We start from the raw sequence: 25,446 nt of genomic DNA on the forward strand, positions 1-25,446 counted from the left end.
CATTAATGCCAACTTACCCAGACTCTCAAAAAAGGATGCTAAATTAATTTACTGACTGGTATCTGGCTGCTTAGGAGTTTGGGGGATTGGGAGATTATGTAGTGGTGTTAGAATAAGACCTGCACCTGCAGGATTGATTAAATGGTACCCGTTTAGGTCTGGATGCCTACACTCAGTCAGCGCCCTGCACAGGGATTACACTGCACAAATTGTTAGCTGTCAACTGTTATGATATCTTAAACAATAAAGCTGTGCAAATGAAAATATTGGCAATAACGATTCTAAAAAAAAAATAAATAAGGTTAAAACTGCATTTTGCATCGTAAGACAATTACGTCATGTAACTGAAGAAATTCTGTCCAGGGGGCGCGCGACACCCTCGGAAAGTTTGCCCACGCGAACACAAGCCTCACAAGCAATGTTGATTGACTGGGCTCAAGTTGATGACGTATTGATGACGCATTTCTATACTGACGGTTGGAGGCCAAGGCTCGACAGCTTATTTACGTATGTGTTTTGCTTTCAAACGCTGTAGCATAACGCTGCGAAATGAGCAAAAAAGGAAATATATCTTGGGTGAAACCAACAGAACCCTCTTTTCTGCGTAAATTCAAGAATGATGTTGGCTATAAAGAAGGACCAACAATCGATACAAAGGTAAGGAAGTAAAGCCAGTATTATGATAGCGTATGATTATGATTTGAAATGAGTTTAGGACAGGTTGGTTTATTTTGTTAATTTTAGTAAAGATTCACTATTTAATGGATGTTAATAGTTTAATTAACATTTAATAATTGCTGGTTTTGTTCCGTCTACGGTCTAGTTCAATGACGTTATTTTTAGGTACTGACTACAAAACTCGATTGAGGTATGTTTTTGTCGCAGAAAGTGGTAATGCCCACTTGTGATGACGACAGCGGGGACAGCGACCGCGAGGACGAAATGCCACAAGTCGTGGTTCTGAAGGACGGCCACCTGAATGCCGAGGAGGTCAAAAATATTAAAGCCAAGATGAAGGCCTCCAAAGATGGCGAGTCTGCTGTTCATCCATCCTTACTCCTATTAGATGTTTGTTATACTTGAAGCTAAGACTCTGATACTGTGCTGTGGTACATTTGTCTGGAGTGTCCCATCATTGGGATCAGTGTTCATTTCATTTGTGTAATATTCTGAGTCAGGCACAACATAGATTAAATGTCCATTGAACATATTTCTTGTTGAGGCTTAATATAAAATAAGGAATATACCTTAGTTACTCCACAGATTTTACTGAATGCTTACTAGATGCTTCCAGACTCATCTTCTTCCTGTACCTATAGCCCCAGAAGACAAGCCACCTGAAGACCATCTCAGTGCTTATACTATGTGTATCTATATTTTTATTAATTTTTTATGATATTGTTCAAAAGTTGCCTGTAGTATGGGCCTTTTGCACTATGATTATTATTTTGAGTTACAAATAAATTCTCATGATTTTTTTTCAGATACCTGATTTTCACTGAAATTTCTTTTGCATAAAAGTTAATTATACTTGTTTTTATTGTGCCGATAAAAGGTTTATAATATTAAGTGTTTCATTAAATTGCATTTAAAGGTAAGGAACTTTATCTACATAACACATTTCATACAGATGGTAAATTCAAAGTAGGCCTAGTAAGTTCACTGACAAAGCAGATCTACGCAGGGACGGATTATGGGTTGTGTGGGCGCCTGGGCAAAACGTTCGCGAGGCCCCCCCCCCCCCCCCCCACCACCAGCAGCACCACCACCACAACCACTACAATTCAAGGGCCCTTGGCAGCCAAACGCCCTCCCTATAGGGTCAGGGGCCCTTGTAGGCAGAGGATCAAAGAATGTAGGCCCTCTAAAATAGACAAACGAAAATACAATGTTGATAAGCGTTGCAAATTGTTTTGGGCTAGGGGCCCCACGGGCCCCCTGCACCCCAAGGGCCCCTGGGCAGCGGCCCCGCTGGCCCGGTCCGTAATCCGTCCCTGGATCTACGGTGTCACATTTTATAATATTTACAATGCAGACCATGGACAATTAGAAGAACTGATTGCCACCTGTCTGAATCTGATCCAAGTTTTACTCATTATCCTATGTTTTATTTTGCAGATAAATCTTGTAACTAACCCTCTGCCCCCTAAGAAAAAAAAAAAACTAAAAAGAACGATGAGCAGGTCTAGAAAAGGAATGGAGTCCAAAGATCCAATCCCTTCAAAGAATCGCTATTCCAATCATCATTTTTCAGTTGTACATCACAACGGATAAAGCATCCACTAAATGAATAAAACTCCTCTCTGTCGTCTGTCTTTCAGGTCTATTGATTCTCTGTCTGTGTCTGAGTTACTTAATACATTAACATTAATGCCAACTTACCCAGACTCTCAAAAAAGGATGCTAAATTAATTTACTGACTGGTATCTGGCTGCTTAGGAGTTTGGGGGATTGGGAGATTATGTAGTGGTGTTAGAATAAGACCTGCACCTGCAGGATTGATTAAATGGTACCCGTTTAGGTCTGGATGCCTACACTCAGTCAGCGCCCTGCACAGGGATTACACTGCACAAATTGTTAGCTGTCAACTGTTATGATATCTTAAACAATAAAGCTGTGCAAATGAAAATATTGGCAATAACGATTCTAAAAAAAAAATAAATAAGGTTAAAACTGCATTTTGCATCGTAAGACAATTACGTCATGTAACTGAAGAAATTCTGTCCAGGGGGCGCGCGACACCCTCGGAAAGTTTGCCCACGCGAACACAAGCCTCACAAGCAATGTTGATTGACTGGGCTCAAGTTGATGACGTATTGATGACGCATTTCTATACTGACGGTTGGAGGCCAAGGCTCGACAGCTTATTTACGTATGTGTTTTGCTTTCAAACGCTGTAGCATAACGCTGCGAAATGAGCAAAAAAGGAAATATATCTTGGGTGAAACCAACAGAACCCTCTTTTCTGCGTAAATTCAAGAATGATGTTGGCTATAAAGAAGGACCAACAATCGATACAAAGGTAAGGAAGTAAAGCCAGTATTATGATAGCGTATGATTATGATTTGAAATGAGTTTAGGACAGGTTGGTTTATTTTGTTAATTTTAGTAAAGATTCACTATTTAATGGATGTTAATAGTTTAATTAACATTTAATAATTGCTGGTTTTGTTCCGTCTACGGTCTAGTTCAATGACGTTATTTTTAGGTACTGACTACAAAACTCGATTGAGGTATGTTTTTGTCGCAGAAAGTGGTAATGCCCACTTGTGATGACGACAGCGGGGACAGCGACCGCGAGGACGAAATGCCACAAGTCGTGGTTCTGAAGGACGGCCACCTGAATGCCGAGGAGGTCAAAAATATTAAAGCCAAGATGAAGGCCTCCAAAGATGGCGAGTCTGCTGTTCATCCATCCTTACTCCTATTAGATGTTTGTTATACTTGAAGCTAAGACTCTGATACTGTGCTGTGGTACATTTGTCTGGAGTGTCCCATCATTGGGATCAGTGTTCATTTCATTTGTGTAATATTCTGAGTCAGGCACAACATAGATTAAATGTCCATTGAACATATTTCTTGTTGAGGCTTAATATAAAATAAGGAATATACCTTAGTTACTCCACAGATTTTACTGAATGCTTACTAGATGCTTCCAGACTCATCTTCTTCCTGTACCTATAGCCCCAGAAGACAAGCCACCTGAAGACGGTAAGATCCTGTTCAGGAAGCCGGTAAAACGCACCTCAGAGAAGTTCCAGGGCATCACCGCCAGCTCCAGCAAGAAGAAGAAGAGCGACGATGTCAAGAAGGAGGATGATGTACGGAAGAAGGTGAAAAACAGCAGCCTCCTGTCTTTTGGCGGGGATGAGGAAGAGGACGATTAGCCTCAGCACAGATGGGTGATCCCAGCCTATTTATACAGGAGGACTCTGAGGAAGGGGGGAGGGGGGACCTTGGTCAGGTTTGACACCAACATCTTCATCTTCACCGCTTTATCTTGTCTCACACAAACCGTGATACTCATGTTACCTTTTGGTCACATTTTGTAAGATGGCTCCATGCCTGGTATGATAGCATGTTGAACAGCTACAAAGCTGAGTTCTGCTAGTTGCTATCTTTAGGAAGCATGTACGGTGCTAAAAGTGGCATCGTACCCGGAAATTTGAGCTTGCCAGCCACTTTAGCACTTCGTTTGTGGTTGTCATCTGAGAATGGGGTCCAAAGATCAAACCATCATCCCTCCTCCGAATCCGGTTAAATTAAGCAGTCATGGTTGAGGTTCTTTCCTTAATATGTAAATGAGGTGTCGTAGAGGTTAATCGATAAATGCAAGGGCGGGAGGGGGCACCCACTTTTTTCATGTTGGTTTTCGTTCTCCATTATTCCAAAGTTTTAAAGTAAAAAGTAGCATCCCTCTAAAATGAGAGCAAGGGTTTCTCCTTGAATCAAGTTATACCGTTTTATCCCATTAAGGCTTCCTGTATCACATTTTACATTATGGAAATGTTTGTTTCACGTTCTCTGTGCAGGGAACTGCACAGAGGAAGTTCTATTTTCTGCTCCATGACAGAAGAAAGTGCAGTCAGTTTGATACAGAAATCTCACATTGCACGTCTTCATAACGGCTTTTATTTGTGACTGGCTTAGATATGAGCTTTATTTTTTAAAATCTCCCCCTTTTCCACCATTTATAGAGGGACCCTCCCATTGCATTTTACCTTTTCGTCTCATTTGGTGTGTATATACGTGTCAAAGCTTCTACAAAGGAGCTGACCACTTTCAGTTTGGGTTGCTGTTGATGCAACGCGAATTGTTACTGTTTGTAGGAATTTAATAGGGAACTTGGTGCAGTTACTGTAGCATGTGGATATGTGTTGTTGCATCTTAATAAACCTTTTAATTGAAGGATAAAATTGTTGGAGAAAGTCATTCAGGAGGTTGCAAAAAAAAGACAATGTACACTCACTTGAATCATGTTTTGCATTTACCATTTCAAAACTGGATCCGATAGTTGGCCAGGAGGAGGCTTTGAGCCGCAGTTCAGGAGGGATGGCTGTATCTCATCCTACAGATTCAATGTTCTGCGACTCTGCTTTCAAAATTCAGAGGTGACCAATTAAACCATGTACGTCTCTCTTTGGCCATCTCCTCTCAGGATGGTTCAGTGACTTCTGAACACAGGATGCTGGTATAACACATTCCTACATGGATGATCGTAGTGGGACCACAGATAAAGAACAAATACTAAAAAGGAACAACAAAAAAAACTTTCTGGGTTAAGATTCCAACAAAGTCGATTTTAATTTGCATCACCAGAAAAGGTTACATGTTCAGTGGCTTTTGATACACTGGAATACAATGACTATGTTGACTGGAGGTTTAAAGACGCATGAGAAGTGACATTCAAAGTGAACTAAAAGGCAACCGTAATGTAGGAAGTATCCAAACCCTCATCTGAAGAATCTGATGTAGTTTAATTCTGAAGAGGAACACTAATGTTCTTTGCCTGCTTGCATGAAAACTGAGAGGCTGCTGCCTCCTGGTGAGCTTTCACAAAGACAGGCTGAAGGGTACTTAGCTTTGCCAAGGATCTCCCGGAGTGCCATTTTTCTGTGAGCTCTTTGGCTCTGATGTCGCCAGTCTCCCCAATTATGAAAGACGAGCTATTTTGGGGTAAGCCTTACTAACACTTCCAAGTGTTTCCACCAAAAGACACGGGGGGCAGGATTCATAAATCACCCGCTCTTTTCTAAGAATGCCGTGGCACTTGGCAGGATGCCGGATTATATTCCATAATACAAGCTGTGGTCCCAGCCGCCGTCCTGAGATGGCACCGGGTGGGTGCCATAGTGGAGCCACCTGCCACAGCTTCTGGTTTAACGTCTCTATCGCGTCTTTTCCTCTCAATCATCTAAAAGCTTATGAGACGGCAGTGTGCGTTGCGGCTTTTAAAAATGGTACAAGATTCTGAATTCTTCAGAAGGGCTGAACTGAATATGAATTAGTACAAAATTAATCAATCAACCAAACATTAATGCAAACTCGCCTACACTCAAAAAAGATGCTAAATTAATTCACTGCCAGGCATCTGGCTGCTTAAGGGTTTTGGGGAATGGGACATGGAGTAGGTGTGTTACAGTAAGACCTGCATTTGCAGGATTGCTTAAAGGGCACCTGTTTCAGTTCTGGATGACTACAGTCAGCGCCCTGCACAGTGCTTTACACTGCCATCTCTGAACTCTTGATCCTCCAAAATCAAACCTGAGTACCCTTGTTACAACCTTATTTATTGACACATTCTAGGTTCCATAAACATTCCAGAATGATAACAGTAATGTGTCAATGACAGACCAAGATTAAAATACTTTAAAAGTAACAGGGGAAGGTCGGTTAAAAATATCAAGCGGTAATTTTCACTAAATACAGTCTTGCTACTAAAATATGACTGAGAATCGGTACAAAAAACACTAGATGATAAAAAACCGAAGGAGTCTAACACAAAGTGGGCATGGGTGGCGGAACGAGATGGGCTTATTCCACGGGAACCGGACCCTGGTGCAGATTGGGATTTTAGGAACCCTGGAAAGGATGCCTCAGTCATGCCTGTAGGACAACTTTAAAATACTGTAAACAGTCCTAGAGGCCATACTTTGCATCTATCCCTTTTTGTTTTCACTACCGGCATTAAAACACCTATAGTTACAGTAACCATTATAAACAATATGAAAACAGTTATTAAAAAAAGTAGTTCGGGTTAATATACTTAAAGAATAGGGCAGCATTTCACCTTGTTCCCTGTGTTGTCTCTCAGAACCACCTTAAAGAATGTTTAGTGCTATTTTCAGGAAAGTGTGTTTCACCATTCTGCCCGAAATTACACAGCCGTGCAAAATCTCTGGTGGTTGGTTCGGAGCCAAATGATGTTTATAAAGTATTTTTTTAAAAATTAAGAAAACAGACCCTACACCATTTTTTAGAAATTAACCAAAGTGAGAAAGTGAAGCGGATGCCTTTGGCGGCCAAGAGGAAAGAGGGCAGGTCCAGTTTGTTTCCTGGGTGTACGCGGGGGTTCGAAAGGCACTGTCTACACTCCCAAACAACGGGAAGGGCATCTCCTAAATCCTGGGATGGCGCTTTGAAGAGGGCCTGTGTGTGGCTGGTTATACTGGGCTACTGGGAGCAGTGTCTCCTCAGTATAACCAACCAAACATTCTCCCTTTAGAGGACTGCGGTCTCTTCAAAGCGCTTGGATATCACCCTGGTGAGCCCTTCGTAATCCAGTGGTAGAGTTGTGGACCCCTTCTGGTGCCTGCTGCAGGCATGGAAAGAGAGATGGGTACAGCAGGGTAGGACCTGGGGGAGTATAGAAGATGTTTACAAGTGTTCTGGGTGGCTTTGAAGGCAGGAGATCATGTCCTGCACGGGCTTCCCTTCAAAGCAGATCTGGTAGACGGCAGTGAAGAGGGGGAACCTAGGGGAAGGTGCAGAGACAGCGACTGATGATGAAGGAAAAAACATTGCTCCAAAAAGAAAGGTAAAGGGGGACAGGCCTATTCAATGACTGGCACATGCTGCCCTCTGGTGGATTGGAGGCCCATTATGGGACAAGTGACAACACTCACTTGCTCACAAGGCCCTTCTGTTTGAGGATGTGATGGACCTCAGCTGCGGTTGCTGGTCCTTGGAGCTTTTGACCATTCAGCATCTCCTTCTCCAGCTCCTCGATGCTCTGTTGAGAAGGGGAACAAGGATGGACAAATGCATCGAATACAGGATACCCTACTACTCTCTAAGCAGCTGGATATTGTGGACAGCCAGCTGTTATGGATTAATGATCTCAGAGGCAATGAGGTAAAGAGTTTAGTGGTTGTGATTGTAATTATTCAATTTTGGGTGCAGATTAACTTCTCATCATACATAAAACTTCACATGCCATGAGGTTAAATATCAGCCAGCCTAAGAGCTATCTATGAATCATTCAGGCAGGCCATTTCCTCTTATTTTTAGGACGGCTGTCTTTTGACAGCTTTCAAACAGACCGATTCACTACAAACTGGAACTCTATTAGAAAGTTTTGCTAGCATATCCTGCTGTTCTCATGAAAACAGTATGCTTATAGACTGCATTTCCCGATTTCAGTTTTAAACATAGGTAGCGTACATCTCCCTCCCCCCCGGAGGGGACCCACCTTCCCAGAGGTGACGAACGCCTCAGAGACGCGTCGATTGCGACCCCCATAGCAGGTGGTGATGAGGTCGGCCACGCCGCAGCTCTCCAGGAAGGTGGCGGAGGAGACGGTGCTGTTTTTGCTGAAGAGCCGGGCAAAGGAGATCATCTCCATTAGCCCCAGCCGGATCACTGCTGCTTTGGTGTTGTCGCCACAGCCCAGGCCATCACAGAAGCCTGCCCCCACTGCCACGATGTTCTGGGGGGAGGAGTCACAGTCAGGCAGAGGAACAGTGCGTAAAGCCAACATACACAAAAAGAGCTGGCTGGCACGAAGGCCCGCCTCCATCAGGGAAAGAACCTCATTGGCTAGCACTTCTGTCAGACAGAATCCTTGTCACATATCTGATGAAATCAGAATTGAAGCCGTTTTGCGTCATGCTCCTAAGAATCGACTCGTCACAGCCAGTGCTACAAAGCAGACATCGTTTGAACTTTCTTAAGCTGTAGCACAAAGCCTTCAGCTGCAATGTTGCTGATATTCTCGGCACATAGTCTCGTTTTCCAGGGACCTCGCACACTGCCGGTTACATTCTCACGGCCTGACAAGGTGGAACACCGGGGATTTTTTCTGTCATTAGCACGGAAGCCAGAGAGGAAGACTGTCGAAGAGGAGTCTGTGTGTAAACGAAAGAGGGGTCTGACTCAGACCTCCTTAAAGTACCATCTTCTTGCAGTGTAGGATGCCAGTTTCACACGCCTACAGTGAATTAAAATCATACACAAAGCAGTTCTTTTTTTAGGCATGCATTTTACCCCCAGGAAAACGATGGATATCCCTGGATGCTCTAGCCACGCCTGGCCACTGCCCTGACTGGCACAGCCGGTCCCCTCCAGTGAACTCTCCTGCTCCACAGATGACACATGGCTATCTGTTGGGGACTGATAAGGGCAGACTCCCAGCTAGCCTCCTCCTCCTCAGCATGAACACCAAGCCGATTCCCCACCTTCTGAGTGGAGCCACAGACCAAACCATTTAGAAAATGCTGTCATCTGGAGTGGCGTTTCCCAGTCCGGTCCTCGAGGACCCAGAGACAGCCCACGATTTTGCTCCTTCCCAGCTCCCAAGCAAAAATGCGGACTGTCTTGCAGGGATCTAAGAGCGAGCAAAAACATGGAGCGACTCTGGGTCCTTCAGGCCCGGATTGGGAATCACTGATCTGGACTGATGTCCATTCATCCAACTGGATAAACTGCTTTTGTAAAACGTAAGTAAGTCACCCTCCACTAGTGGACGGCAGTAGTGATCCGATTTGCAGGCTCTCGTCACGCACCAACCACCACGCATACAAGCCACATGCATCTTTCTATACTCGGCTCAACGTCGTCTTCACCATAAAAACGCAGGTCTTTCCCCCCCCCCCCCTTAAACTCACAATACAGCTTTGGTGGGTTTATCAAGCCCATGCGAGTCCCTCTACGCTTTTTATAAACGGATTTCTGCGCGCTTTGCTCCAGGCTCTGCGGCTCAGCTTTCCGGCACCTTCCGGCGTGAGGCGGCCACATGGGACCGTGGTGTGCTGCAGAGAGAGGAGGAGCTTAACGAGAACCCAGGGCCTCAATGCCAATGAATTCTGTTCACGGGAACATGCAGCCTGAGGATGCTACTCTTGGGTCTCTGAGATGACGGACTGTCCAGAACACAGTCGGGGGGGGGGGGGGGGGAAGCAGAAAATGACAGCGAAAGCCTTCAAAACCATGCTTCACAGACAGCCATCAAAAATAAAGCTGCGATTATTCATAATCATGCCACACGACCCCACCCTGTGGAATAAACCATCTCACTATGGAAGAGGCTGAAATGTCTTAATGGGGCAGCGTGACGGACAGAGGGCTAAGCCCTCTGTGATCGCAAGGTCGCCAGTTCGAGCCTGTGGGCCCACAGTCATGTCTGTGGGCCCTAGAACTAGGATCATAACCCCCAACTCCATGGTCACTGCTACAGGTGGCTGCCCTTCGCTGCCAAGTCCGCTCTCACCTACATGTGTGTCTGTGTCATGGAGAGCCAGACGCGGTGGGTGAAAAGAGAATTTCAACACATCGCCATCATCACTCTCTGAAATAACATAGTACTGACTGTGTTGTTCGATGCAGCAGGGGCAGGGGAACAGGGATCACATGGTGTCCAGCGTTTATGTTACTGAAAGGATGGTTAGAAGACGAGTCGCACTCTTACGGTTCGTATACGGAAATGCCAGCTTGGCTAACGGAAATAAACCGATAAATAACAATCGCCAGTTGAATTGTAATTTGTTTAGAGTATCAACTTTAAGCCCATTAAACCTGCTTCGGGAGTGTCAGCATTCACACTCTGTAAACAGTCTGACAGGACACGCCCGGGTACAGCCTGGGGCTTTTTAATGAGTTTGAGAGGAGAAAGGCAGTGACTCATGGAGGAGGCGCAGAGGAGAGGCAGCGCACCGGCCATACTCCCCGGACTTTGAGTGGGAAAATCTGCTTCAGTCCAACGTATAAATCTCACCGATCACATCTGGTGAAAATAATTGCCTCTACACACAATGTGAATAGTTTTAAATGGGGTAAAATAAAATGTCTAGGAATGCTTCGGATCCTGATTTCTTTTCTTTTTTTTTTTTTATGTATGTGACACTCCTCCATTCCCATCTGCTCCCCATCATCTTTTCTAGTATCTCGATGGACTTTAACCTGCATTTCCTTCTGGTTAATGAAGATCCGAGCAGGAACCACCTAGCTGGATTTTTCCATCGGTAAGCAACTCTCCCCAATTCCTGGATGCTCACATACCGCTCCGACTGATGCTTTCTGTGTCTCGGTGGTCGCTAATGACCTTTTATCCGCAGGATGACAGGGCTGTTGCAATGTAATGGAATCGTGTTTGTGGTGCTACGAGTCTGTAGATAGTAAGTACAGCAATAGCAGGTTTGCGGTAAACACAGCCAAGAGGCAAAGTATAGGCTTGTAACATCTTACATGATGGACTGAAGCTAAGAACAGCAGTTGAAGGCCAACACATGCATATATCCATTAGATCAAAAAAGTTATACTTTCATTAATCGTTAGAGGGAGCGATCTCTGGTTTGGCTGCTTACTTTGGGTCTAGAACATTCTCAGTCCTGGCTCTATGGGTCACAATGTAGGCAGTTTGTCAAACCGTTTAACTGTACTGATACCCTTTATAAGCGAATTAATTTAGCATATCCACCAATCATACGACTGTTAATTGATTAACAAACATTTGTAAACCCACATTCATCTTATGGATGCGTTTACCAATAAATACTTTCGATTACACAGCTGCAAGAAACAGAGCTTGGTCCGAATGCAGTGACCCAGCCAAGAACGGCAGGCAGAAGTAATTGATAAAGAGCGGAGCCCATCTAAGGGCTGTAAAAAAAAAAAAAAACAGCACCAGAAAGCATCAATTGAGATGCTGTAACAGCACGCCAGACAAGGTAATCAATGGCATCACAGAATTGCAGTAAGATCCTGATAGGAAGAGGGACTCGGAATCAGCTAGACTGGGACTTTCGGGAGAATTCTTGATGGGCAACTGTATCTATGGGACAGGAGTGAGAAATATTCAAGGGGGGGTGCATTTCTTTTCCTGGACTGTCCCATCCCTGCCCACGACCTTGAGATGGCCCCCTGGCTCCCGTCCGACAGCCGCTTGCTTTCTTTTACTCTGCCTCAGGCTGCATCTCCTTATTTTTCAGAGCGATGTTCTTCTTGCTGACTGATTTGTCACCATGCACAATTTCAGCATCCCTACCGCAGCCAGAGCTTCTCAACTGAAAAGGCGTTGCCATTTCTGCTAAGCCTCTAGACCGCTGCCGTTGCCCAATCCGGCTCGCCCGGAAATTTGCGTCGGTGTTTTTGCAATGGCTGCTCTACTACGAAGGCAGTGTCTACAAATCAACTAGGCAGGGGTCTCCAACTCTAGTCCTGGAGAGCAACTGTCCAGTAGGTTTTCTGTCCTACCTGGCTTATGGTGATGAGTCACACCTGTTCTCAGGTAAATACCAGGTGTGGCTCACCATAAGCCAGGTAGGATAGAAAACCTACTGGACACTAGTTCTCCAGGACTGGAGTTGGAGACCCCCCCACCTTAAGTTATTCATTTTTTTTTTTAAATGCTCAGGAATGGGTGTGCAGGCAGATAACAGACTTCTTATCCATTTGAATCCATGGACTTTCCATAGTGAAAAAGGAGTTTTTCTGTCAAAGGCCTGATTGACTTTGTGTGGCTGTTTGAAAGCTGTGCCAATAAACCGCATTAGAAGACCAAGAGAGGAGTTGGAAGTGGAGCGGGATCCACACTGGACTGGTTTCACTGGGAGGGGGGTTACTGGTGACCTAGTGGGCAGCATTTCAAGTTCAGTCCTGTTGTCAGAAACCCTTCTTTCCTCACCACCTTATAGCCAAATGGCACGAAAGCAGGGTTACAAAGAGGTGGAAAATTCCCAGAAACTTTCCATTGCATGGGAAGTTAAGCTGGGGAGTTTTGGAAATATTCCAGGTTGGAAATTTTCCAGGAGTTATAGGGAATATATGGGAGTTAACAGGAACATTCCCAGAATGTTGCAACCCTACAAGAAAGTGTCATCGATTTCTGACAAAGAACCTGACATCTGGCGCAGCAAATTTGTTAAGATACAGGCTTCTGCTGTAGAAATTAACACAGTAATAATGTAGCCCTTGATCATAGCATGAAGTTAATGAGGTAGAACTGGATCTATTTCCATCAGAATGGGGGAACAGGAGGTCAGAGAGCCAGGTGAGATGTTAGGAGGCCCTGTCCAGGGACAAGGCGCTGGCAAGAGGCAGACCGTCACCTTGAGGGCCCCGCAGAGCTCCACCGTGTCGGCGTCTGGCACCACCGTGATGCGGAAGTTGGGCGTCTGCAGAAGCTCCTTAAACAGCTGCCCGTTGTCCATGATCCTGCTGCCTGCAAAGCAGAGAAGCAGAGAATGTCAGTCTATGCCCAGTGAGAGAATCTCTTCCTCCGAGGGGCAGAGGAGCTGAAAGTCGCCCAGAGAGCCGTCATGCCACAAGCCGTGCCACCGTGCACCTCTCCCCTCTGTCCCACCATCCAGAGGTCTCTGAAACGGAACTGGGGTGACATCACCTACTTAGGTCGGTTTTATTGACCAGTCACCCACGAGAGTCACCCATTTTCCCATCATGTCACGGCCATGGTCTAGGTATGTGGTTGAAGCGCTCTCACTTCTTGTAGATGGGAAACCTTTCCTTGTTCTACAGATGCCTTCCAGTTATAAGGCCAGCACTCTCAGACTCCCAAACATTCTGCAGAAATTACTACCTTGAAAGGGAAAAAAACTTTCTGGCATGATCCGAAGTTGGGCAGATCACTGGCCTGGATCCCAGAGAAAGGATGTGATGACTCATGATCGTGTGGCATTCTACGATACCACGAGGAGCTCCCCATCTGCCGGCAGGTGCCATGCCCCCTCCCCCAGCTGAGTGGTAGCTTGGAAGACCTCGCCTTTCATTAAACTGGTTCAACTCCATACATGGCGGCCATTCAGATAGGGCTACTGCTCCAGAGCATGAAGGAAACACAGGCCTCTTACATAAGGACACAGGGACCAGTACATACTGGGTTTCAGCTAAGGACTAGAACAGCAGATGTCTAGCATGCCACTTAAGGATACTGCTGGAGAGCTGCCAAGCAACTGATGCTTATTTAGCACCGCTAACTGTAAGCACCACAACCCAAATACTAATAGCACAGCACTGATAACCATGTGCTGCTAACCATTACCTGCTACAGTGAAAGTCCTCACTCAAATGAAAATCAGACCTGCCTCATTCCAGCTACAACTTCCATTATTTCCCAGCAAATAAGGTTCTCCAAGTTTAAGATCATCCATTATCATTGTCAGGTCCAAACCTGGATGAAAGAGGAGGGTTTAGGCATTGGGTCAGCTACCACATCTTGGAAGAGCCCCTAGCAACGAAACCCATAGCAACATAGGTCTGGAACATAGGCCTCAATCCTGGGAAAAGAAGTGCCTTCATCACAAGACTTAAGAGATGCTACGGATGGATTTAACATGGTCTCTGCAAGCCTGCAAACAACATCACCAAGAACGCCCTGGGCGGGAATCCCCAAGGCAAAAGGTAAAGAGGGCAACCAAGAAATAGCCGGGGACTGAGACCCTGAGGCACATCAACAGACGGGCTATACCTGGAGCCAGTTGGAGAAAGAGATGTCTGGAGAGCCCATGCTGGTGGCCTACACCCCAGAAGGGGTAGTGGGTTTAAGGCCTCCTCCACACTACACGACTATGAAAGTCGTCAGATTGCTGTACTGTTCACACTAAACAACATGGAATCTTGCAGTAGGGAGTCAAAGTCGTTGTGGTTTATACACACGACTGATCAGCGACAGGGGGGGGGTCACATGCTACAGGATCTTCCACCAAGAAAGATCCATGTCTTGCGCTCTCATTGTAGCTCATTGTCAGCCGTGACACTTTCATATAGTCAGGATTTGGAGTAGCGTGCCGGGCGTCTGTGATCGGTTGCATAGTTCACACATAACAATCTAACCGATTTGCCTCCAGTCTGTGGGTTTTATCTGCGATCTTCAAAAACTGATCAGTAATAAAATAACATTAGCAATGCTAGTCATATAGAAGTTTATATAGAAGGCAGGATTTTATCAGCAGGCCAACAAACAGACAGCAGAACAGATCAATCACAGATACCAAAAAGCCCTGGCAGAGAGTCTGCATCCATCTGTATCTAAGAGGACTGGATTTAAACCAGTGACTTTCTGGTGGTGAATGAAGTGCCCTAAGGCCCACTTCCTTCCCAGCCACGTCATCATCTTCTTGGTATTCACAGGCTATTGATTTGACAGGCTATATGCTGTTTTGCAGAGAGCGATTTGCTCGCGTCATTGTATGACAGATGGTAAGTGCTTAAGTGCTGTTGAGGCGGGGTTGGGGCCCTCACCGATCGTGGTTTCGCAGAACTTCTCGGCAGCCACCTCGTTGGCGATGTTGGCGCCCATGAGCACACTGACGTCAATGCCCATCTTCTCCCTGATGATGTCAGAGATGAGTCGCAGGCCCTCGGGGCCCTCGTCGATGCCCTGGCGTCAAGGGGAACCAAACGCCGCTTCAGACCACAAACTCATAATCAACATTCGTAAACAAAAAACCACATTCAAATCAGCTTGGCGCCCGTGCTACTGATAAGATAAGTTGTACATATATGGTTATGATAAAAAAAAATAAAACCTGAACATCAAGAAACTCTTAATGGGGCTATTTGGGCGTCTCATTTTAGCAGAAACACCAGCAGCCTATAATTTAAGATTAGTGCGTCAGACTCATTTAGGTGTCTGAACAGGCTACAGATCAGCGGATTTAATGAGGACCAAAGTGCACTTGGTGTGGTCTTCATCAGTCTGTGCATCTCCAGTATCTGTAAGAGTCTTAATGTAGCTTATGCTAGCTAGTGCATGCTATAAAAATTCAAAGCATGATAATCAATGTGATTAAATTATAGTAACGTGTGATGTTAATACCGTGTACTGCTGCCCAAACACCTCAAAACTCTAGATCAGATTAGATAAGAAACTTTATTGATCCCTGGAGGAAATTCTAGGCCGAAAAGCAGCGTGGTATGAAGAACTCAGAGACAGACAAAGTGCAAAGACGGTTCACATAGTGCGAAGTAAACGTGGCGCGAATACATTTTAAAAGTACACAGACAGAATGCTGAATGTTATTCGATATGAATGAAATAACGAAATATAATAATAATAATAAATAAGTGGATGGTACATGTGCAATTAAAAAAACAGACAGCACCAGATTTCTACTACTGGAAAGATCGGAATGCTTCCTGACGCGTTATGGCAGGAGGCGGGGAGTGGCTTGCCAGTAGGAGGCACTGTGGAGCCCGACAATGGCAGGCAGGAAGGAAGGATCCCCCAGAGGTGGGTAATTCATGTCCAGAGAGTAATACTCCAGACTAAGGTTTTGTTTCAACCAACTAGTTGAGTACTCTCTGACTGTGACTTTTTATACTCAACTGCTTGGTTGGAATAAAATCTTGGTCTGGACTTTTACTCGCCGGACCTGATATACCCTCCATTGGGATCCTCAGAAGTGATTGTTAGCTCACCATGGCAGACAGGAGCAGCAGTGAGACCATGCAAAACACTACATAATCTGACTATTCGGTCTACAAACTTAAAAAAGGGAATATGGATCATACAGCCGTCAGACCGCAGTCCTTCAGAAGACCACCCTGGCGATGTTGTTTCGAGGTAAACATGACCTCCATAGTGCCGCGATGATGTTCACGATGGAGCCTCGCATCTCTGGTTTTACTGCCTTGGTACTGACGCCACAGCCACGTTATCAGGCACGCAAGTGTAGCGATCAAGCGTGGAAAAACAAAAATAGATGGAAAATGCACTTTTTAAAGAACGTGACACTTGCCACTAGTCACTCGATGAAAGCGCCGTGCTCTGCGAGATGTTAAGTATGTGTTTTAATCAGGCCTAGAGATGAGGCTCAGCTCTCGGTGTCATTCAACACCTGCAGGGCTGCAATCAGCCTGACCTGGACCAAAGGACCAAAGGCTCCAAGAGCCTTTACCTGGTCAGATATCCAACGCTCTCAAGCCAGTAAACGGTTAACTTCAAAATATAAATATCTCAGGTGACGAGTGCATGTGTTCTCAAAACAAAATGCCTGTTCTTCTCTGCCAGCCCAGCATCACAAGGTTCTATTCACAGTCCCAACCCAAACTAGTCTAGCAGACTCTACGCAGTCTGTACCCCTAAACAGCCCCATCAAAAGGCCCTCGACCTGTACTGCCCCCCAGGGGTGGGGGCAAATTACTTTGCTTTTCTCTTTGTTGGTCGTGAAAACTGATAAATTTGACTTGAGGTTTGAGTCTAACAGTTATCAAACTATGTGCAACAGTGGGGGCACGCAGAAAAAAATAGTAAATAAAAATAACTTGCTTAACTATCAGATTATCATGTGCATTGCATTGTATAGCATTACTGGGTTCATATTTGGTGTATGGAATTTATTTTGTTTACAATTTGCACTTTTCATAAAAACAGGATTCACTGCATTGCTTTCAGTTCCTGTTTCAAACCAAAACCCAGTCACTGGCTGACTGGTCTTACTGTGCTGATTAAGCAGAGAAGCCAAAAGAATTAAAAGTTTTAAGAAATAGGCCATGTCCCCCCCCCCCCCCCACCTCCCCACCTCCCCGGGGGTGTGTGGGAACAAGACATTCTGGGTGACAAAGATTTTAGTGATTCAAAGGTAAATATAAAGGCATTCTGAGGTCAGGCTGCGCCTCAGAAACTGGCATCTGCATGCCATCCTGTAATTACAGCAGTCAGCTCATCATGATTGATTTAATGGTGTGGTTTAATCAAACCGATCCTTAGAGGCTTGCAGACAGTTCACGTTTTTGCTCCCTCCCAGCTCCCTGAAAGACAGACACAATTTTGCTCCCTCCGTCCCCTAGCAGAAGCTGAGAGGGAGCAAAAACATGGACCATCTAGGGGGGATGCCGAGGACTGAGCTGAGAAACACCGATTTAATGAAGAAATGAAGAGGTGCTCCTCATTTGCACACGTACGTCACAATCCCCACATATCGCTCAATAAACAACAAACAACCCCCACTCAAGCTGCCACAGACCTGAAGAATCTGGGTCACCAGCTCTTCGCGGAAGGCCCACGGAGCCTCCAAAATAGCTCTGTAAATGAAATATTCACCAGCGTTCCCACTTCAAAAAATGGGTTCAGCTCAAAAAACCCTGAAGAGAGCCTGAGCCAGACAACAGTGAGCCCTTTCTGCCCCTGGGGTGTAACATGCATACACACACTGCATACACAACGCAGCATGCTGACAGCTTACACGAGCTAAACCAACACAACAGTAGCTTATTCTATAAATAATCCTGCGTTTAATTAATTACTTCAGACAAGGAGTCCCTGAGTCATTTATGAAACTTGAGCCAATCCACTGCTATCAGCTGATCTGTCCAACTCTGAGTCTTCAGGCCACAGAGCAGGAAGTCACATGACCAAGACCTGGGCCTCTTTTTCGAGGCCTGGATTACTTGAGCGGCAGCAGTTCCCTGTGTTGGCAGGCTACCAGGCCACACAAACTTGCTTTCGCTAGCTCAGCAGGAACAACCCAGTATTACACGCAATAACATGTTTTAAGAGCAGGTACATTGGCCAACACCCTTCATATCACGCAAGGCAGTTTACAACAAGGCAGCTCCTTCTTCCCCATTCACCCTCACAGGATATTATTTCTCTGCCAATATCATTAGGCAAGTCTCTATCTGTAAAGGAAATGCATGGAGAGGCATGATGTTGCCACATTCCACAGTTTTCCAGTGCATTCCGAAAGGGCAGAGTCGAAGGAGCATGCATACAGGGTCCAGCTATGAGCCATGCTGGTACCAGGTGCTCCTTGTGGGGACGGCACAGGAGGAAAAAGGCAAACAGATCCATAGATCCAAGACAAAACAAGGCAAAAGATCTCCAAGCTCTAATCCTGTCTTTAAGGGAAGACGGACACGTGACATTGAGCTTCTGTTGTGCACGGGTGGGTGTAGATGGAGTCACCTTGATGAGGGTGATGCCTCTGGCCGTGCGGGACACGCAGCTGGCCATCTCCTCGCAGAGCTTGCGGATGAACTGGTGAGGCACCACGAACACCAGCAGGTCGGCATCCTTTGCTGCGTCCCGCAGGTCAGGCACTGCGACCTGGAGAGGACAGGAAAAGGGGGTCTGGGCTAGAGGAAACAAACCAGGAGGCCTGATACACACTCGGAATTGCAGAAAGATGAGGAACCTGCGTATTCCGTGACAGCGGCTCTGTGGCTGAAGCCTGGCAGATAAGCTTAGTTCCTACCCGATAAAGGAAGGAAGACCAGTCATGACTAGTTGCAGAACAACTATCAGCAAACTGCAACTCCAAAACAGCCTCACCCAAGAGAGACACACTTTTGTATCTTTAATGCTTCCAAGCCCAAATTCACACCCCTGCCAATCCACTTTTTCAGACTACTACAGAACACCTCAATATTTACAAAAATCATTTTTACTGCACTGTTCATGTATGAAACACAGAAATGTGATAGTGAACGACAGCCTGTTCCGCCTACGGAGAGTTTCTTTCCTCTTAGAAAAGACAGTTGATAACAGGTTAAGCACAGTCTATCACCGCTTCCTGACAAAGCTCCATAATTACACATGAAAGCAAAGCCCTTGCAGTGTACCAGTGGATAACCTTTATACTTTAACTTGCCAGGACCAGCAAAGAGCAACGTTCATCTAGTCTAGTCATGTTCCTCTGAGGTCTGCTGAAATTTCTCACTTGATTTCGGTCGTCCTGGAGTGCACTTACCACGTTCTCTGGCAACTTGTACCCCGGTAGGTACTTGACATTCTCGTGGTCTGTATTTATGATGTCTGTGAGCTTCCTGCCATTGACATTCTCTTCGTAGACCCACATCTTCACGGTCGTGGCAAATCGCTGCAGTTCTCGCACATTGCTGCCCACGATCCGTGCAATAGCAGACCCCCTTTACAAGAAACATCCATTAGAAACACCAAAATCAAGGAACCCCTCTGCTTGAATTTGCATGTTCAAATACCACCGATGAGACAAAGATGCTCCAAAAACACCCCACAGAAAGAAAGGATGAAACTAAGATCAATAAATACACAGGCGTGAATATCAACGCTTCAAACACAAAAGCAAGCTTCCTCAGCCCATGCTGTCTTCGGAGACACGGAAGATAGGGCATTTGTTTCATTTGCAGAGCGAATGGTTTACTTTCAGCCGTCGTCGTGTAGGATTAACCGTGGACTGCATGTGATGAAGAATGTAACTGTACGGAGACAATACCTTGGACAATACACGGTCTACCTCCGCATAATTTTACAGGAAACGTCTGCATATCGCTTTTTACATGACAATAAATTGCTATGTATTCACTTGCAGATAATCTCACAACCATACAATGCAGAAAGGCCAAAAGCAATCCCAGCGACGCCGTAGGAACTCAGATGGGACTACTGTGAACAGACCTTAGCGTGCTTATTTTGCCGAAAACGTTACAGAAAAATAACTCACCAATTTCCCGAGCCAACGATGCACACTTTCAGAGGCGCGGCCATTGTAGAAGTTGACACGCTTGCAAACAGATTAAAACGTAAACGATGAGAATAAAACTATTAGTTAAAATTATCACCGACAACAAGTCAGCGCACAGCATACACAGAATAGGAAATTACTACAGCGCGTGCAAACAAGTCTACTGTAAGTGACATCATCATCACGGTTTTCGACACCGTGGAGAATTCTGGGAGTTGAAGTTTAAATGTTAGGACCGGGTAAAGATTTGCCATTCCATTATATCCCTTACATATTAAATGTACACCGAGTGCAAAAGACGTCTCCTATTGTATAGTTGCTGTCTGAATAATGTACTCGTAGAACAATGTATCATTTCATTGTTTTAGCATGCCAATTTCACTTATCTTAGTGTTTGGGAAACAAATATGTTTCATTCCCATCATTGCTAAACTTGCATGTCTGCAATGTCTAAAGAATCGGTAGTATGCACAGGCGTTTTCATTCTGCTGTGGGGTGGTGGTTTTATTCGTAGAATGATACAATCCCGCGGCAAATGCGGCTGCTGTTACTGGAAGTGATTCTTAGCGCGTTGGATGTGCATTTGTCATGCTGATGCAAATTCTGTGTCGCTTGTATATATGTCACTAGTAAAGTGTTCGTTATTTCGGCATTGTAAATGGTTCGATATTTTTCCCTTCCTAAGGATGATTAGTGTAAATAAATTGTGTTCAGTTATTCTTGGTTAACGATTAAAGGGCAGGTTGAGAAATGTTGGACTTTTTAATTGAATAATGCGGAACACATATCGATTTCCAAACTATAAATTAAACCGCACCTATCTTGACAAACAATTATAGCCTACTTACACCCGGCAAACTGAATTTAGATTGCATCCAAATTTAGTGGGTTCTATTTACTGTTTACCCAGAATGTCCTTTTTATTCGTTACATACAAAAAATATATAGAATTTGTACAATTTTTCACTCAACGGAGACATGAAATATCGATCAGGCTGTAATGCGTGTTTTTCCTATATATAAAAATATGCAGCCCTCTAGCGTCGCAGTAAAACAGCAAAGACTGCCGATAATGATTAAGATCCTGGTTAAGAACTGCGAACCAGCGGGCAGTACAATATGTTAATCTCAACGTCATCGCCGGTGCAAAAATCCACGTTTCGGGTGAAGGCGGTGGCGGCGGAGCCCCTCACTTCAGACGTGCGTGTATGTGTGCTGTCAAATGGAGCCCCCTCCCAGCGCCGTGGTGATGTGTAGCTGCTGGATCGTATTGTAACACGGTATCCGGGTTGGCGGAGGATTGGTGGGAGTGACCCCATCGGTGATTTCCAACGGAGGGGCTCCGAAACAGAAGGACGGTCTCTCCACAGCCGCAGCAACCAAGAAGAACGGTCTTCGGCGTAACTGAGGGTGATGAACGGGAGCGCGTCCAAAAAAGCGAGCCATCCAGTCCGAGCAATGTGGATATTTCTTCTTTAAAGTTGTTCGTTTAACTCAAGGAACATTCGCTACTCTTGCACCACTTATGATTTGACACGACACAGTAACACGTTGCGACCATGGAAAAGGCGTGCGGCGTCCATTCGGGGGCTCATAAAAGCGGCCCGGGATCGACCTCTTCGGATCGCGGGAATTCGACGAAGAAGCTTGGGAGAAGCGGCTCCCACACCCCGAGCTCGGGAGCGGGATCAGGCTCTGCCAGCAGCCCCGCTGGAGGGGGAGGCAGCCGTGCAGGGACAGCGGGAAACAGCGGGAGCATGCAGCAGCCTAACAGGCGGCACCTGGAAGGAGTGCTGAGCAAATACACGAACCTGCTGCAGGGCTGGCAGAACAGGTACCGGTCCCCGATCGCGCTGAAAGTGGGACCCCCGGAGTTGCGTGCACGGTATTCTCCGCAGAGTTCAACGGTTCAAGCGTGGGGATGACGAATGGCCGTTTAGAATGCGTCCCGCGACTGAATCACGATCGCGTTACGTGATGTGCTTTTTCCCCACGCGTGGTCATGGCGAACGCGTGTGAGACGGTCATGCTGTCAAAAGGTGACGTTTGTACATGTAACTGATCGGCCGGCTGCGGTGGTGTGGAGGCTGTGCATGCTGCCACGTTTACCGAAACACCACCCCCCCTTGCCAAAAAAAGGTGCGTGGGTGAGATCGGAGGGGAAGGGGATACCCACGAACATGCTCCCAGTACACCGAAGAAAATGGTTTGCGCAGACTAACTGAAAACCTTTCTTTTTTTTCCATTTTTAAGGTTTGCTTGGATGTCAGGCGAGGCAACTGACCCTAACGTTATCCAGTACTCTTACTGGGCTACCTGTACGCAAACTGTGCGAGATTTTTTTTCTTTTGGCAAAGCTTTAACTTATTTCAATAAGTCAGCAAAAATACCACCGCTGACTTGACCCTTATACTCTCTGTTGGACAGGAAGAACTGTTAAGCAGTCAGCACTAAATAATGTTCGTGCTGTATTTATAACTACAGCCATGTTTGTTATTGGATTAAAGTCATATGCTGTTGGCCACTAACACGAACGTCACAAACCACGAGGAGAAATGGGAGTAAATAAAAAAATAGCCAGTCTTTTATGTCAATAACGTGGTTGGTGTGTAGGGCACTAAGGACGCGGATCGCTGCCAACTGTTACAGATCATGTGGCCGGTCTCTTGGAAAATGTTGATCTAATGGAGGTTAGAGCACAGAACCCAGTGTAACCGGATTTTTGGACTTGGAGGGAGGGGTTTTCCAGCCCCTGGTGTCTCCGGTACTCCATCAAGCCGAATTGCTCCTGTTGCTGCCGGCTTGGGTATCTTGTGATCGCACAGTACTGATGGATTGGCCTGCTTTGGATGGGTTTCCCCGCGTTTGCTGTGGTCCTCCCTGTCCCTGACTGGCTCTCGTCCAGTCTCCCAGGCCAGGAGGGCTTCTAGTGTTTAAGTGGCGTTAGGGTTCGATTGGATTTTTTCCCTGTAGATCTAATACAATGTACAGAAGTGCACTTGATAGAGAGCGACACCCTCACATGGAGAGCCAAACATTCAGCACCAGAAGCGGCTGCCAAGGTGATTTAATTATTGTGACCGATTTCCAACCACGTCATTTGTTAGTCCCATTTAGCCTCCGGAAAATCTATCCGATAGGGTTACTATTTCTACAAGAACCATATACAGAACTCCTATACGGCAAAGGTTTGCAAATGGATTTTGCATTCAGTTTAACGTAAAGGTGTTCAGTGTTTCTTTCTTTGACACTTTACTTATAATACGCCACTTGTCTTTAAATTGGGGAAACTATGAACGGACAATTTTACATTAAAATTGGGTTACAGTGTAGTAATCGACCCTCGTAAACGGTTCCATCTGACATTCGGGCAGATGGTGGAGCTTTTTTTTATTATTATTTGGCTACGGATCCGTTCAGGTAGCCTACTTTATAAAGTCCCCGGAGCTGACTAACCTACTGGACCGGGCGGATGATGGAGGGAGCTCGCTTCTCGCTGGGCTGCGGCGCGACGGCACAAGTCATCCATCCGTTTGGGAAGGAAATGCTACAGCAGGCAGTTATTAATGAAAGGCATAAGGAGAAAAAAAAGCAATTTTCTCTTAAATGAGCTCTGCTTTTCAGTGATTGTATGGCTGCAATAGATGAGTTACCTCGAATATATGCGCCCGCAGCTGGCTCATACTGCGCAGACAGTAACTGAATTGCCGCTCCGCTTAGTGTCTCGCTTATCAGTGTCCGTAACTAAATTATGCGCAGATTGGGCTGAAAGGTGCGTTATTGAGTACGTGTCTGCTCTCCCCTCAAGGATCGATAGTAATATTTTAAAGTGCACGAAGACAAATGACTGATATACCTCCAATACCCGTCTAAATTCATCAATATTAACAAGCTGATAAGGGGGAAAAACACGCGTAGCAGGCATAAACGGAAATAGACCAGGAAATAAAAAAAAAATGTAAGGCACCTGGAATGTGATTAACAGGTCAGCTGTGTAATTGATCTCTCTCTCTCTCTCTTTCTCTCTCTCTCTCTCTCTCTCTCTCTCTCTCTCTTTCTCTCATTAGTACAATTGCATGTTAAAGTGGAGATTTTCTGGCTTTGTGTTATAAGTATTGGATGTGTCAAAGTCCAACACAGAACAACAAACTACCAAACAGTGTTCATGTTGTCATCAGTGTGTGAGGTGTATTTTACATATACTCATTTATAAAAAAAGATAAACACCCAGATGTAGTGGTGGAAGTTAAATGAATCTACACTTGGTGAAAGGTCATGTGACTGTATCGCAATGATTATAATATCAGATCGAACGGACAGCAGAGTTGTCAGTATGGGCACACTGCTGGTCCCATGTCAGTAGGGTGTGGCCCCCCCGGGCCTGGATACATGTGGCGATACGGCGCAGAAGGGAGTCGTACAGCCATTGTATCCTCTCCTGCAGCAAGTCGGCCAACAGCTGTTGTAACTGGCCCTCGAGATCCTGCAGATTGGCACTGGGTCTGAGTTGAGGTCTGAGCCGATCCCTCACATGTTAGATTGGGGAAAGACCGGGGGACTTGGCTGGCCATGGCAGGACCTCAACATGACGCAGGCAGTGTATAGACACACGTGCTGTGTGTGGACGGCCATTGTCTTGTTGAAAGATTGTACCAGGGTGCTGTCTCAGGAGGGGTAAGACATGCGGATGCAGGATGCAGCACTGTGTCGTCAGGGTCCCCAGAATCACTACCAGAGATGACATGAAGTCATACCCTATGGCTCCCCACACCATGATGTCATACCCTACGGCTGCCCACACCGTGATGTCATACCCTATGGCTCCCCACAGCATGATGTCATACCCTATGGATCCCCCACACTGTGATGTCATACCCTATGGATCCCCCACACTGTGATGTCATACCCTATGGCTGCCCACACCATGATGTCATACCCTATGGCTGCCCACATCATGATGTCATACCCTATGGCTCCCCAAACCATCATGTCATACCCTTTGGCTCCCCACACCATGAAGCCAGGAGTAACGCTGATGCATCTCTCCATA

At 45.7% G+C, this 25,446-nt stretch overlaps 3 protein-coding genes across 5 annotated transcripts in view; 2 read left to right on the forward strand and 1 right to left on the reverse strand.

Moving 5' to 3' along the window:
* Nucleotides 1-444: 444 nt before the first annotated feature.
* kiaa1143 (KIAA1143 ortholog) lies at nucleotides 445-4,916 on the forward strand. Of its 3 annotated transcripts, none has more exons than XM_049026537.1 (3): nucleotides 445-657; nucleotides 886-1,030; nucleotides 3,685-4,916. In XM_049026537.1, exons 1-3 carry the CDS (start codon nucleotides 550-552, stop codon nucleotides 3,885-3,887), a joined length of 456 nt encoding a protein of 151 aa, XP_048882494.1. In that variant the 5' UTR covers nucleotides 445-549; the 3' UTR covers nucleotides 3,888-4,916. The 3 variants fall into 3 exon arrangements, with proteins under 3 accessions (XP_048882494.1, XP_048882495.1, XP_048882493.1); XM_049026538.1 differs by lacking the exon at nucleotides 886-1,030 and adding an exon at nucleotides 3,251-3,395; XM_049026536.1 differs by lacking the exons at nucleotides 445-657; nucleotides 886-1,030 and adding exons at nucleotides 2,818-3,022; nucleotides 3,251-3,395.
* A 363-nt stretch (nucleotides 4,917-5,279) lies between these two features.
* On the reverse strand, nucleotides 5,280-20,812 carry gpd1l (glycerol-3-phosphate dehydrogenase 1 like). The gene is made up of 8 exons (XM_049026534.1): nucleotides 20,376-20,812; nucleotides 19,644-19,821; nucleotides 18,860-19,000; nucleotides 15,193-15,331; nucleotides 13,044-13,156; nucleotides 8,192-8,428; nucleotides 7,626-7,732; nucleotides 5,280-7,474 (listed from the first exon to the last, which is right to left on the reverse strand). The coding sequence occupies exons 1-8, from the start codon at nucleotides 20,417-20,419 to the stop codon at nucleotides 7,378-7,380; spliced, it is 1,056 nt and encodes a 351-aa protein (XP_048882491.1). The 5' UTR covers nucleotides 20,420-20,812; the 3' UTR covers nucleotides 5,280-7,377.
* Nucleotides 20,813-21,464: 652 nt separating this feature from the next.
* The window catches only part of osbpl10b (oxysterol binding protein-like 10b), a 72,391-nt gene continuing 68,409 nt past the window's right edge, over nucleotides 21,465-25,446 (forward strand). The window contains exon 1 of the mRNA XM_049026532.1: nucleotides 21,465-22,230. Within this exon, the coding sequence (XP_048882489.1) occupies nucleotides 21,956-22,230 (275 nt within the window). The 5' untranslated portion in view covers nucleotides 21,465-21,955. The remainder of the gene's footprint in view (nucleotides 22,231-25,446) is intronic.

This window comes from Brienomyrus brachyistius, chromosome 9 (assembly GCF_023856365.1).
Source record: "Brienomyrus brachyistius isolate T26 chromosome 9, BBRACH_0.4, whole genome shotgun sequence".
Taxonomy (NCBI): Eukaryota; Metazoa; Chordata; class Actinopteri; order Osteoglossiformes; family Mormyridae; genus Brienomyrus; species Brienomyrus brachyistius.